This window comes from Cavia porcellus, unplaced genomic scaffold (genome assembly GCF_034190915.1).
Source record: "Cavia porcellus strain 051 isolate PalLab524CR breed Dunkin Hartley unplaced genomic scaffold, mCavPor4.1 scaffold_17, whole genome shotgun sequence".
Lineage (NCBI taxonomy): Eukaryota > Metazoa > Chordata > Mammalia > Rodentia > Caviidae > Cavia > Cavia porcellus.
Genome location: NW_026947500.1, coordinates 45,737,570 through 45,751,962, shown reverse-complemented (window position 1 = coordinate 45,751,962; position 14,393 = coordinate 45,737,570). Strand labels below are relative to the sequence as shown.

The 14,393-nt window shown below is 59.4% G+C and overlaps 1 protein-coding gene across 16 annotated transcripts in view; it reads right to left on the bottom strand.

Annotated features, from left to right (window-relative positions):
• Positions 1 to 1,701: 1,701 nt before the first annotated feature.
• The window catches only part of Gatad2a (GATA zinc finger domain containing 2A), an 83,045-nt gene continuing 70,353 nt past the window's right edge, over positions 1,702 to 14,393 (bottom strand). For 14 of the 16 annotated variants that reach the window (XM_013147545.3, XM_063228047.1, XM_013147543.3 and 11 more), the window contains 10 exons: positions 9,261 to 9,393; positions 9,048 to 9,179; positions 8,430 to 8,519; positions 7,973 to 8,101; positions 7,705 to 7,872; positions 6,778 to 7,057; positions 5,202 to 5,521; positions 4,612 to 4,686; positions 4,163 to 4,358; positions 1,702 to 2,895 (listed from right to left, as the gene is read on the bottom strand). In XM_013147545.3, coding sequence (XP_013002999.2) covers positions 2,765 to 2,895; positions 4,163 to 4,358; positions 4,612 to 4,686; positions 5,202 to 5,521; positions 6,778 to 7,057; positions 7,705 to 7,872; positions 7,973 to 8,101; positions 8,430 to 8,519; positions 9,048 to 9,179; positions 9,261 to 9,393 — 1,654 coding nt within the window. In that variant the 3' untranslated portion in view covers positions 1,702 to 2,764. The remainder of the gene's footprint in view (positions 2,896 to 4,162; positions 4,359 to 4,611; positions 4,687 to 5,201; positions 5,522 to 6,777; positions 7,058 to 7,704; positions 7,873 to 7,972; positions 8,102 to 8,429; positions 8,520 to 9,047; positions 9,180 to 9,260; positions 9,394 to 14,393) is intronic. The other 2 variants (XM_013147542.3, XM_013147546.3) reach the window with 2 other exon arrangements.

The window sequence follows — 14,393 nt, the reverse complement described above, 5'->3', positions numbered from 1 at the left end:
TAAAGAACTTCAAGTCCCAGGCCAGTGCTGAACAGGCATGGATTAGTTCAGAGGTGTGGTGGGGGCCCAGCAGGCTGTAGGTCAGTGTCAAAGCACTTTCCTGGTGTGACCAGGCATTGGGCTCAATTCCCGGTGCTGAGGGGAAAGAAACAGGCTGTAAAACAACATAACCTCGCTCCAGGGCACCCAGGAAAAAAGCCACTTCATGCAGAGAAGCCCACACCCCAGTGTGAGGCTGCAGGGGTCCAGGCCACCTGGGAGCAGACACACCAGGGCTCACCCTGTGCCCACATGGGCTACGTGGCTATCTGGCCTGGACCAAGGCAGGGCCCTCCCACCGACCCCGGGACCCGAGTCCCCGCCAAAGCCAGGCTCAGACCTGAGCACCCAAGAGACCAGGGCCGAGAGAGAGGAGGAGACACAGAGATTCGGGACTCATCCAGTCCTTTATTGTCCTAACCCCAGGTCCCAGGGCCCTCACCATACAGTGCAGGGCCGCTGACGCTGGCTGCCAGTTTGTGGGTAGTTCTGTTCCAAATCGGCGGCCAACATCTTTTACATTTATCATCAGGTTTATAGTCACAGTACACACAGGTGATGACCTCCCCTCAGCGCCCCCATACCCTGCACTAGCAGGGCCACCTGCCAAACCGGTTAGGAAGTTGGGGGAGAGCTCAGTCTGGGTTCCCAGCCACATCCTGGGCAGCACCATGGCACCAGAGAATCCCAACAGGCAGCTGCGTCTACCCAAGAGGTCACCACCACAGGGACACACCCACTTGCCATGTCAGACTGATCCCCTTGGGGGGCTTCCAGTGACCTGTCCCACACCCCCAACAGAACAGCAACTCAGAAGCAGCACCGTCACCTGGGTTTTGTGTTGTCAATGACCCTTATAATGGCTGCTGTCTGCCTCGAGACCAGAGCTGGGTCTCCACAGGCTCCAGGGTCACTGCCAGACCCCAGAACTTTGGAGACAACAGCTGGGTTTTGAGGGGTGCATCCTGTGGCTGGTGGGACACCCCTGAATTCATGCTGATAACCCACTTTCCTGAGACGGCCCCACTGCAGCCCATGGGAATGCTGGGCCAGGCTGCCAGCAGGGTAGAAACGTCCTGGGTCACCCACTGGGGTGCACTGTCCCAGTCACACTGAGACAGGGAGAGCAGGGCTCTGCAGACGCAAGAGTGAATGATTAAGGCATCTTCACGTTCTTATCCCCTGTACTTTTAAAAAAGCTGTATCACGTCACAGTGTTGGCCCTTGTGGGAGTGGGTATTCCCAGCCTGGCCGCCCCGCCTCCAACCTGAGTCCCCAAGGGGACAGAGGCCTGGCCGGATGGGCAGGCAACCTGGCCAGGTAACTGCATAGTGAAGGAGTGGGCTCAGGGCGGGAGAAGCCCGTGCTGTTTGCCAGGCACAGAGCAAAACTGAGGAGCAGGCGCTTGCACACTTTTATTTGGTGTAGAACACACCTTCCCCTTCAATCAGAGCCTACTGCCTCCTGCCCAGGTCCCCAGCTCTCGGGTGAAGCTGCCCTTCTGTGCCCGCACCTGCAGCCCAGGGAAGTTACACACTGCAGTGGAAGTCCATGAGACTCGGGCTGGTGCAGCACGTGCCCAAGACCATTTCCACACAAGGTCCTTTGCTGGATGGCAAGCGGCTTCCCAAGACTGACGACACTCACACGCCTCGAGGGAGCGAGGGTTAAATGAGCCTTTATTAGAACGCTGGCTGCCGCAGGTGTCTGAGGACGTCCTACAGAACGAGGCTTAAATTAAAGTCCCTAATTGCATGAGCAGGGGAATGGGTGGGCGGCCGCAGACCAGCGGCTCTGCCTTTCCTGGCAAACCCGTGTGCAGAGCGGGAGGGGCCAGAAACCAAACTGAAAGCAGACCTGATCCTTTAAAAACGCCTCTGCAGACTACAGGGGAGAAAAGAAATGGGGAGCAAACCCTGACAGCAGCTCCACCCAAGGGCCGGGTCCTAGATACGCTGAGGCTGAGCAAGCCCGGCCGGGCCGCCCCACCCCTGCACCATGCCTCAGTGGGGCGGCTTGAGATTGTGTCCATCAAAACAAGTAGAAAGGAAAATTTAATAAAATAATCCACCACCACACAGCCCACCTATGCCTCCCCGGCTGTGGCCCTTCCTCTTCTGGCCCTGCCCAGGGCCTGGGCCACCGGAGCTGGCTGCAGTGTGTTCTTCTGCCCAGTGTGGGTGTGGGGACCCCAGGGCCCTGAAAGAGCAGCAGTGAGGCTTCCATCCCTCTGTCCACAGCTGCCCGGGCAGCGCGGCCCTGAGCTCTACTCTCAACTCCATCATCGTGAGGTGATCAGAACAAAACAAAACAAACACAACTTTCAACCTATAGATTGGCATGAAGGGAAGAGAAGGTCGGGGGCCTAAGACGGGGAGAAGCATAAAGAAACACGGCACCCCGCTCGGCCTCCGAGCCCCAGCCCAGCTTTGCAGGCGCCAGTGTCCAGGGAGTGGCGGGCCCGGGCCAGGCTGGGGCCAGAGCCGGCCCTGAGGTCCACATTTCTGCTGGTGTCGGGCAAACTAAAGGCAAAGAGAGGAAGGAAGAAAGCCCAGGGGAAGGCCCCTCAGTTCTGACCCTCGTTGCCGGGGAGTGGCCCCTTGCCCCACCGGGACCAGACCAGGCGGAGGACGGGACGGAGCTCAGCTGCCTGGGCTGGCGGCCGGGCCTGCAGGCCAGTGCGGGCGGAGAAGAGGTCGCCAGTCCTCCACCGGGCCAGCTTGCACTATTTCCACGTGGCGGACTGGGGGATGGAGCGCGGTGGGATCATGTCCAGGAGGTATTCGCGCTGGCGGTCCACGGCCGAGGATGACTTGTGCACAGCCAGGCTGGGGCCAACGAATGCAAGGGTCCCACCTGCAACACAGCGGGATGGGCTGCAGCGGCCAGTAGGGCTCAGAGCACAGGCTGAGGCCCCCAGTACCTGCACCTCAGGTCAGACCAGAGGGTCAGCAGCCTTAGGGTGCTCTTGAAGAAGGCACTGCTGGGCACGGAACTGCATGTGAGGGACAAGGGTACACGGGGCACAGAACTGCATGTGAGGGATGAGGGCACCATGGACATCAGAAGTCACTGTAAACAATGTCATCCAGAAAGGCTGGTTTGCCTTGCTGTGCTTCGGGAGGAACCCAGGGTCTTCACCATGCTTCAGTCCAGCCCCGATTGATCTTTTGAGACAAAGTCTTGCTGACTTGACCAGGGTGGGCTGCGACTTGGGATCCTCTCGTCTCAGCCTCCCAGGGTGCACTCAACAGGCCCTGCCAATGCCACCCTTCTGACTGGGAGATGAGGAAATGGCTTTCACCCCCACTCTGTAGCACCCCAGGCCCTGCGATTCTGCGTCTCCCCAGGAAGCCTCTGTGCAGTCTGTCTACTGTGGTGACAGCTCAGGGACAGAGGGGTGCTCTCTCTGCAGCCAAGAAGGGCACAGCAAACTGCCTCGTGCTACCCACATCCACCAGAGCTGTGTTTGGTGACAGCTGGCACCCACAGCTACACATCTGCTTTGTATTTTCCTGATCCTGTTTTTGGGTATAGTGCCTTCCTACTTCCTACATTAACCCCTGCTGAACCTCTGAGCTTAACCCCCTGCCTCAGCCTCAGCCTCCCAAGCAGCATGCATCACCGTGCTGGCTCTCTACCCAATTCTCCTTAATCTGGTGCCTGGCTGCTATGAGGGCTCTGCTCTCCAGCCCAGACTCCTCTGCATCAGGCCAACTCCCACATACGCTTGGGGAGGCTGCAGCGGGGCATATCCATGGCCCCCAGCACTGATGTAAAGCCTTGGCCCACAGCCCCAGCCTCTGACTCCTGCACTCTCACTTCTGGTGGATGTGTACAGGCAGCATCTAACACATTCCACATCACCCCAAAGCAGGGAAGTGGCTCCGCAGACTGCAGAAATGTGGGGTTGGGTCCTATCCATGCAGAAGGAACACGGGAGCCTCTGCTACACCCCTTCCTGCCCAGCTATGCACTGGGCCCTCCTGGGATCAGTGGCCTGGGGCCAGGGCTGACAGGGCCTATGGGCCACTGTGGGGGTGTGTGTAAGTGTGGGGTGCAGAGGATGCCAAGGTGCTGCTCTCAGTCTGAGGGTTTGGCCCCTTGGCCCACAGGCACTCACCTGCACTCAGGGGTGTCTTCTTCCAGTTGGTGGCGGTGCTGCCCTTGGCGCTGCCTGGGGTACGCTCGGAATGTCTGCCAGTCCTGCTGACCAGTGCCGTGGCCGAGGCTGCGTTCTGCAGTTTGGGCGACTGGCTGAACGTGTGCAGGACACCACGGGGCGTCGTAGCCGAGCCCCGGGACAGCTGGCTGGAGGCCTGAGAGGGAGAGGGCACCAGTTCACGGGGTGGGGAAGGGTTGCACGGCGAGACGCCTGCTCAGCGCAGCCTCTCCTCGCTCTGGCCGACCTCTGCCCACCCACTCTCGCACAAGGTCCCTAGAGTCCAAAATCAGGAGACTAGGTGAATTACACCAGGGCACAGAACGAGGGAGAGAGAAACGGAGACAGACAGACACGGGCAGCTCCCAGCTGCCGGGCCGCCGGGCGGCACCTGCGTGGGGCGTTCTGACCTGTAGCACAGCCCCGTTACTCCAGCCGCGTGCCTCTCCCGAGCGGAACGCCAGCTTGCGCCGGGGCTTTAGGACCTGCATGGACGGGCAAAAGGGGTCAGTGGGGCTGCCAAGCTGGTGGGTGCAGGGGACCCTCAGGGCAGGCCCAGTGCGGACAGCAGTGTGCTCGCCTGCAGCCTGAGATGTGAAAACATGTTTAGTGCCTTCTGAGGAGACAAAATGACCAAAAATCACAGCTTCCAGGCTACAGAGAGTAGGAAGGAGAAGCACCACAAAACAACTTACAAAAATAAAAAAGAATCCACAAAAAACCTTGACTTGAAACTGGCCTCTCTCCTCTGTCTAGTCAAGGGCGCGTTCTACTGAACGCCCTGCCATCAGCACGGCTTCTGGTCTTTCCAGGCAAGATGCTGCTGGGAGGCTAGGAAGCTCAAGAGACTGCAAATTAGTGCTTTTGTCACCCAATACCCCATGAAGTGCACTGAGCCGCACAATCAGCAATCAGGTGGCCGAGGGAGCACTGGACCAGGCTGAGCCACCAGGCCCGTCTTCCTCCCGGGGAGCTGGCACTGCACAGTGTAGGCGCTCACCTGCTTCAGTGCGGGGTGTGGGGCGGCTGCAGGCTCAGCCTTGGCCACGGCAGGCGCCGGGCCCTGCTGCAGCAGGCGCTGCTCAATCTCCTGTTCCTGCTGCAGCGCCTTCACGAAGGCGGCCTTTAGGCGGCTGGTGTGCTCCACCTTGAGTGCCTTCTTCTGGTTGGAAGTCATACAGTTCTCACACATGATGGCACCGCCCTTCTCCTCACGCCAGCGGCAGGTGAAGTCCGTCTTGCACTGCGCACACATATAGGGCTCCCGGGCTAACATGGCGGCAGCGGCGGCGGCGGCAGCAGCTGCTGACATCCTGCCCGCTGCAAAGAGACGGTGCCAGCATCAGGCCCAGCTGCAGCAAGGGACAGAGCAGGAGCACAGCCCGGCCTGGACACCTGGCAGTGCACAGGACCCAAAACTGCGATGGGGTTGGCGCAGGTACTGGCCACCAGGTCTGTGGCAGAGGAGGACACCAGGACAGTATGGCTCTGGACCACTGCTCCAAAGACCCTGGTGCTGCAGCTGCCGTCCTGCCCTACCCACAACAGAGAGGCCAACAGCCTGTGCCAGTGAAGACAGGGACCCAGTGGGCTACACAAGCCAACAGCTGCACACCGCAGAGCCAGGTGGTGCAGACACGGCAACCTACAGAGCAGAGCAGTGCGGATAGGGAGAGCAGCAGGCCTTTTGGGATCCAGAGGGGGCGCTTAGTCCTGCCCTGGCATTTCTATCCTCCTTCCTGGGGTTGCATACCCAGGGCCTCAACTTCCTTGTGGTGGTTATGGGGCACAACTGGGCCAGGTGCCAAGCACCCACACCTCCTTCGCCCACCTTCTGCAGGCCTGCAGGTGGCCACAGGGAAGGGCCCTCATCCCACGGAGCCTGCGTCCTCTTTCCATACATGGCCAGTCCTCCAGGGGCCTCCCTCAGGCCCGTCTGTGCCATGTGAGGCATGACGACAGAGGCAGCAGGGGTGGTCTACAGTGGCCCCACCCAAGCACTGTATACCAGGCCTCCTGCAGCGGGCCCCTGCCCACGTGGCCTGGCAGTAAGGACTCCAGACAGGCCAGGTTCATCAGGGCCTCACTTCCCTAGGGTACTTGCATGGCACCAAGGTACACGGCATGACACCTGGGGACATGCATCAGGTAGTTGGGCCCCGTAGGACACTAAGGCTGGGGAGGCTCAGGGCCCTCGCTCTGCCTGGCTGAGAGGGGCTGCTCAGGCCTGAGCTGAGGAATGGGGTAGGGGGTTGGGGGAGCTTGCAGCCTGTGTGGCCCCTGCCACCTCCAGTCTTAAGCCCCTGGGGTGATCCTTCAGGAAGGGGTCACTGGGGTGTGATTGGTCCGAGAACCTCACCTCAAACTCAGGCTGAGGCACTAAGGGGCTCAGCCTCTGCATCCAAGGAGCAGCTCCCCTGGGGCCGACTCAGCCGCCCACCCCCACAGTTTCTGGCACTGCTGTTGGTGGTGACCCAAGCTCTCCCTTCTGCTATACCCCAAGAAGGCAAGTAAGGGAGCTGGCTCAGCAGGAGTGATCACAGCCCTCCCTGGTGGCTCCCAGGACCAGCACCCACCTTGCGTCTCCAGCAGGTTCTGCACCACCTCCTCCAGGCCAACCAGGTAGATGAACTCATTGTTGGCGGCGCTGGGCAGGAAGCTCATCTCCGGTGCAGGGGGCTTGGGTGGGGGGATCTCCAGCAACGTCTTCTCCAGTTGCTTACGCAGGGCAAGCTTGGCGGCTGCCTGCCGGCTGGCTGGAGACTCAGCAGAAGCAACCACAGAGGCCACGCTGGTGGGTGTGGAGTTGGCCTGAGTGGAGGTGGCTGTTGTCCCCTTCAGAGATGCTGGGGTAGCCTTCAGAGCAACAACCACCTGGTCAGGCTGGGGCACCCATGATGCCATCCTGGGCGGCCCCTGTACACCCCAGTGCCTGGCTGATACTCTGCCCCACGAGCAACCTCAGAGCTCTGAGGAAGGCAGGGACAGCCCAGTCCACTCCACTCCCCAACCTCGCTGTTCCACTGTGGTCCCCTGGCCTGCCCAGCGGGCACCACTGTCTGGGTCCAAACCTGTCCTGCTGCAAATGTGACATAAGCCATGTGTACCCCTGGGGAAAGTGGCATACTGAAACCTGCCAAGGGGGCAGCCAAACTTGCTCTCAAGGCTGCAGCCTCAGGACAGAGCTGGGTCCTGCCCAGACAGCCTGGCACCCTCCTGTCTGAGGGTGGTGATAAACAGAGCCCTGTCAGCAGGAGGACCTGCAGACCCAGTCAGCCCGCCAACCTCGGCCCTGCTCCTTTTCCTTGCTGCTTCCCGGAGTAGGCAGAGACCCACCCTGCCTGAGGAGCGTACCAACAGAGATGCGAGAAGAGTTCCAGGGGCTCTGGCTGCCCCAGGCCACAGGGCTAGGGTGCCACTTCCTGGGGACACCCAAGGTGCACACAGGCCTGTCTCCCACCTCCTCAGCACCCCACCCCCACCCTGTGCCATGTGGACTCTACCTGTGGGATGTTGACGAGCAGACTGGTGTTGGGGACATTGGCGACGCGAATGAGTCCCTGCTGGATGATTCTCTGTCCCTGGATCTGCACACTAGGTACGGAGGCACGGGGCGCCAGGAGCAGCGGGGGGGGCCCAGAGCTGGAATGTTGTCTGATGTTGTGGATCTGCTGTGGAGTGGGAAGGAGAGCTGAGGCTGCAGAGGGAGTGCGGCATCCCTGCCGCCCTCCGAGCCCTCTGTGTGCGAGTGTGTTGGCCAGGCCTGCATACCTGGGCTCCCCTGACAAGCGGGGGCATGACGACCTGTGAGCTGGCCTGCGGCCCCAGCCTGGAGGGCACCTGCTGTCCGCCGCGGACCAGAGGTGGTGGGATGGTGCCGCCCGGCATCCGGGAGGAGTTCTGTCAATGACACCAATGCCCACGTGTACCTGGCCGTTTCAGTCTTAGAAAAGCAAGACACTAGCTCTGAACAGATGGGGTAAACTGGCAACCTGGCCCCACTCAGGGTGAATTAGGACAAGGTGGAAGCAGGAAACCCCCGTCAGGGACAAGGAAGGCCCTGCAGACCACAGTCTCGGTTGGACAAAGGTGTCAACCGGAGACCCAACACCCCCTCCCCACATCAAGCAGTGGCTCATCTCGGGGAGCCATGCATGGTTTTCTCTCCACTCTGCTGCCTTTGTCTTTGGGCAGGGTCCTAGGGCCTGCACACAGAGGAGACACTAACCTGAAGTGACGTCTTGCCAGCAGGAAGGTTCTGGGTGCCCCGCACAAGTGGAGGAGGAGTGGTCACAGCGCTCCCAGTAGAGCCCGTGGGCTGGGAGAGAGAGGGTGACCCAGGCGTGAGGAGGCCCCCACCAGCCTGGCCACAGTCCCTGCATGGCTCTCCAGCAAGCCCATCCTCAGCACCCTAGCCCAGGCGCCCACACCCACCCTGGGTTCTGCTTTCAGTGCTGCAGGTGAAATCCAGAGCCTCGAGCACCTGAGCCCCTCAGGATCGGATTGTTTTTTTTTTTGTTTTTTTGTTTTTGTCGTTTTCTTTTTTATTGGTACCGCCTGCTTGCAAGGCAGGCGCTTATGCAGCTGAGCTAAATCCCCAGCCCCTTCAGGACCTCAGGACCTGATTTAAAGTCGAACCCTTCCCAGGAAGACAAGGACAGGTGGTTCAAGGGGAGTCCTCAGCAGCCTCTGTCCAACCCATGTGGTCAGTGTGCTCACCTCCTGGTCCTGAGGCGGTGACTGCAGCTCAGTCAGAACCCCCCCCCCATAGGACCCTAGCAACGCCCAAGGCCAGGCACTCCCACCACGGGCTTGCTCAGCCTGGGCTGCGAGGGGCAGCACGCACCTTTTGGGTGGTGGCTTCCTTTTGTATCTGACTCTGCCGTAGCTTCTTCAACAAGACTAGCTTTGCCTCTTCTAGCCTTAGCTCCTCTTTCAGCTGCTTGATCATCCGTTCCCGCTCCTCAGGGCTGCTCTTCTGCAGAGACAAGACCCCAAGGCTGGTGGTGCGTTTGGCAGGGGCCTGGCCTGGCCCAACTCGGCCTCCCGTGCGGCTCACCATGAGGGCTTCAGTGCTGGTCTCCTTCAGGGCCACCTTGGTCAGCCCATTCACACGTGGACTGCAGGGCTGCTCATTGTCAGAGAGCACGATCACGTCAGGCGATGGCGGCCTCCTCTCAGACTTCATGTCGCTGTGGGCAGAGACAGCAGGCTGTGATCGGAGCCACCCCAGTCCCAGAACCAGGCCATTGGAGGACATGTCCTGCATGGGCCCGGCCGTCCTCTACCAAACGGCTTGGTAGACACACTCCATGGCGATCCCAGGCTCGTGTGCTGAGTGGGATAGGACTATACATCCCGAAACCAGAGGCTGTGCAGTTCCGGGCTAACATCACCTGATGGGCAGTGGCCCCCGCAGACTCAGGACGCATGGAGCAGGGCAGCATCACTGCACACGAGGCTCACTGCCCCTCCCCTGCTCAGCACCCTCAGCCCACACACCTAATGCTGTGGGCTGCCCTGCCAGACCCCCAGCACAGCCTGTCCCCCACTGTCGATGCCTCTGTGTGTAGCTGTGTTGTGAGAGCTCACTGGTCCCAGGCGCAGGCCTGTCCTCTCTTACCATGATGGGCCAAGCAGTGCCAGGGCCCAGGAAGCCCCATGGCTCTCTCAGTCTCTGCCAGGAGTTGGGGACGGAGGTCTGTGCCTCTGACCCCAGCAACAGGGTATGTCCACTTTGTGAAGATCCTGCATACCTGGGCAGCACAGCAGGCGCCCAGCTCCCCATCTCGTGAAACACATGCTAATGCATGCGCAAACACTAGGACATATGCATACATATGCCCAAGAGCACAGCCCCAACAATGCCACCTGACACAGGGCACTGGTGTGGCACTGGTTCCTGTGGGCTTCTGCACCCAGCTATGAGGTCTCCTTGGGGAGGACACCGCTCCCTTCCCTAAGGACCGTTGCCGACTTGGCTTCTGAAGGAACCAGGTCCTAGTAAAAGAAAATCAGCTGTGGGGCTGGGGATTTAGCTCAGCGGCAAAAGCACCTGCCTTGCAAGCAGGCAGTCGTGAGTTCGATCCCCGGTACTGATAAAAAGGAAAAAGACCAAAAAAATAAATAAATAAATAAGAAAAGCAGCTGAACACACAGTGGGCCCACTAGGTGGCACTGTGACCCACAGCACAAACTTGGATGGAGTTGGCTGAAGTCACAGTTCAAAGTGCCTCTGTTTTTCTACTCCGCAGAATGTGACACTGTCACTGGGCCTGGCTGTCTCACAGTGAGAGGCAGCTGGGTATCAGAGGGGGCCAGGGGACCATGAGCCCAGCTGCAGCCTCAACTCCTCAGCCTGGTCCCCAGAGTGCTCCTTCCAGCCTGTGCTGGACTTCACAGCCTGGTGCAGCTGCCAACTGGGTGGCCAAATAAGGGGACAAGGCACAGAGGGCGGAGCTAAGACCGAGGGGCATTTACAGTCACTAAGACATCGCTCCTGAGGTTCCCTGTGCTCTGACAGGTCTGCGTAGCCACTGAAGGCTCCACACTGCCCAGAGATCGACTTTCAAGGTAACCCGGCAGCTCTGGTTCCAGGTTCTCTGGAGGCAGGCGGATGTCAGTCTGAGAGGGATGGAACCCACAGGTCTGGTACCGGGCCACAGCTGCTGCTCCCCAGGTAGCTCCTGGGCAGGCAAGCTGAGAGCAGGGCGGGGGCACCTTCAACAGTCACATGCAACAGGCCTGCTTCCTGGCCATGCAGGGGGGCCCAGCAGAAGTGACAGCTTCCCTGTCTTTCTGATGGCAGGGCACGGGCCACTCATGGAGGTGAGCGGCCCAAGGAAATCAGGTCTGCCTGGGGGCAAAGGGCAGGTCAGGGCCAGAGATGTCCTGCACTGAGCTTTCTGGGAGGGTCACCCTGACCTGGGAGCTGCCTGCCCCCGCTCGGCCTGAAACTGATCAATAACTCATCTAAGGGATGATGTCACCACCCATCAATGATCCCTCAGCATCCCAGCAGCCAGCAGGGAGTGAACTTCCTGTATGCTAATCAGGCCACCAAAAAGTCATGTGACAAAGGCATTTCCCTCTTGGTCATGTGACCCTTTAACTGTGCCTTCCAACGTGAAAACCATGGCAACGGGCAGTTCTAACCGGTTTGTGACACACAGCCTTCATTTTGAAAAAGGGAGGTAAGGGTTCAGGTGCTGTCAGAAAATGGAGGCACCAGGCTCCCCAGGGCTGCAGCATTTCCTGTGTGACACCAGGCTGGGTCACCTCTCTGGAGCCTAGAGGAGGCCACCGGCCTGCCTAGTTTCCAAATGAAAAACTTTTCCTAACCTCAATTTCTTTTTTTTTTTTTGTGTGTGTGGGGGGGGTCAGGGGGACTTCAAGATTCTTAGTACTGTACTTTACTGGAGAGTTGTTAATTCAGGGTGAAAAAGGTGGTTCAGAATGATTCCAGGGATAATTTTAGGAGGACTTTAAAAAAAATTATTAAAAACACTTAGGGCCAGGAGCACACGCACAGAGGCAGTGTAGCCCATACGGTGGGAGGGTCACAGTCCAGCAAGCCAGCTGCAGGCCTTCCACTGAGGACAGCAAGCTTGGCACCAATTTTATTTGGCAGCTACAAGTATTTCAGGGCAAATCCAATACACTAATCCCACCTGCCCATCTCTGGAAGCCCTTACTGTAAACAGTGATCAAAAGAGATTTTTATGTGACGTACAAAGATGCCCAGAAGCAGACCAGGCTGTTGCCAGCATCAATGGGTCTCTCAGTCTCTCGGGGCGCCAGAAGTTCAGTGACTGCTGGAGCTTCTGGAGAGAGGCGGGATGTAACGTCATTGCCCCACTGTGTCACTTGTGTAGCTGACAGCCAAGCTACTCACCCCAGGATTCACACTGAGCATCCCTGGCCCCTGCTGGGGTTAGGGATCTCATGAAGCTGGCCCGGGGCAGAGGGCTCACCTGACCCCACCCTCATCCTTTCACTTGCCCACCGAAGAGCCCATCTATGCTGTGGGAGCTGCTTTGGCTGCTAAAATGCATAGTGCAAACAAAGCCCAGGAGGCAAGTCCATAGCAGGAGCTGCTATGGGCATCATGGGACCAGACAGAAAGTGCTCGAGAGAGAAGGGCCAAAAACACACCTGGGGGACTCATCAGGGAGCACAACAAAGCTCAGGTGCACCTCGTACCTGACACCTCGGGGTGCAGAAAGTCAAAGACTGAACACCCTGACAGTTACCCGGGCCACTGATAGATAGCCTTTCCCGAGTGCGCAAGCCAAAGCCCCTACATACGCAAGCCTTGGGACAATAGGTCCTGCTCAGGACCAGCTTGGCAAGCCAGCAGGGCTACCTGCATCCTGTACCACATATCACTCCCTGCTAGGCTCCCTCAGACCTGTCCCCAGCACCCCCACCCCTGCACTAACTACCCTGGACCCCAACGACCAGCCTGGGCCCTTCTACCTACCCACATGGTATCACATGAAGCACCCCGCCACCACATAGCCCAGTCCCCAGTGAGTCCCAATCACCCTCCCCGCACCATGCAGCTCCAATCACCCCTGCCTGCCCACACCTGGGCCCTGGAGTGCAGTGTGCAGTGGCCCAGTGACAATGGGGGCCCCAGCAGTGCACACCCTACTCATACTCAGGAAGCCGTCACAGCCCCATCTCCCTCCCCAGGGCTCCACTGGGCACAGCCTGCATCTTCCCAAGGGGCGACCAGAGAGTCTCCGTTCTTCCCCAGGAGCCAAGTGCTACTGCTCCCAAGATACCTTCGTGGTGGCCCCTACCAGGAGTCCTCCTTCCCCATCCTCCAGGAGGACCACCCCTCACCTAGGCATGGCACAGACACAGCAGCTGAAGACCGGGGCTCCACTCCATGGTACAGCCTCCACTCCCAAACAGCGCCAAAGTGTGTGTGTGTGTGTGTGTGTGTGTGTGTGTGGTGTGGTGTGTCAGGGACCTGCAATGACACAGCAGCCCCGAAAAAGACTGAGCCCCTCCAGCGCCTTCCATGCCAAGCCCAGGCCCTGCTGGCTCCTGGAGCTGTCCCCCTAGAGGTACAGGCCTGAAGCTCCCCAAAGGACTCCAGCTACAGAGAGCCAGCTGACCTCACCAAAAAGACGTAAGGGTCTCCCTAGCTTCCCACCCTGGTCCCCAGAGGAAGAGAGGTCTCATCTCCAGGGGCCACCTGGGGAGGGGAGTTCATCAGGGTGGATGGGTACCCCTTACCCATCCCAGCGGATGCATAAGAAGCCTCCTGTGGCCATGCCTGGAGGCTCCTGGGTGGGAGCCAGAAACCTACTGACCCTCTGACTGGGGCGACCAGAGCAGATGGCCCAGGGCCTAGTGTGGCCTTGCACTGGGCTCCAGGGTAGGGCTGGAGCTCGGAGGAATCCTTCAAAACTGGGATCCCTACCCTCAAGGGCAGCTACTGTCCACAGTCACAGACACTGAGCTGCCCAGCTAAAGGCAATGCAGATCCACTTGAAAGGATTTCCAAATGTGCTGTTCTGCATCTTCCTAACAAAGGACAGACCCTGAGGTCCCTGCCTGAGTACTTCCAAGGAGCCCCAGTACTCAGAATTGCCACAAAATCCTAAGGGGTGAAAGAGTGGTGCAGGACCAGGTTGAAGCCCACTGCCTGCTTCTGCAGAGCCAGAGGCTGAGGGGGTGGTGACTCCCCCAGCCCCAACCCCCACCCCAACTCACAACTACAGAGTTGAGGGAAGCAACCTCGCAGGTTTCCAAGACAAGGTCATGGCAGCCCTGCAATTGCAGCCCAAGCCTTCAGAATGCAGGACACCCAAGGCAGGGAGGGGAACATACTGAGATGGGCACAGCCGGGCCGGGCCAGGCTGGGCTGGGCTGCTCCCAGCCATGTAGCCGCTGCTTTTGAGTGAAGGGGCACCAGGGACACCTGCACAGTTGACAGACACAAGGACCAGCAGGCAGTATGCAGGTATATCAGTGCAGTCTCGCCATAAACCACAAGGCTGATGGAGCCTCAGCCAGGCCCAGCTTGGGGAGCTTGCCTGTACGGCTGGCTGCTGCTTTCTCCCTCAGACTGCCCCCATGCCACTGGCTCCAGACACCACCCTGGGCCAATCTGGGCCAGGCAGGGAATGCAGGAGACAGGAAACGGGTTTCTACACAAGTGACCATGCTTCTGGGC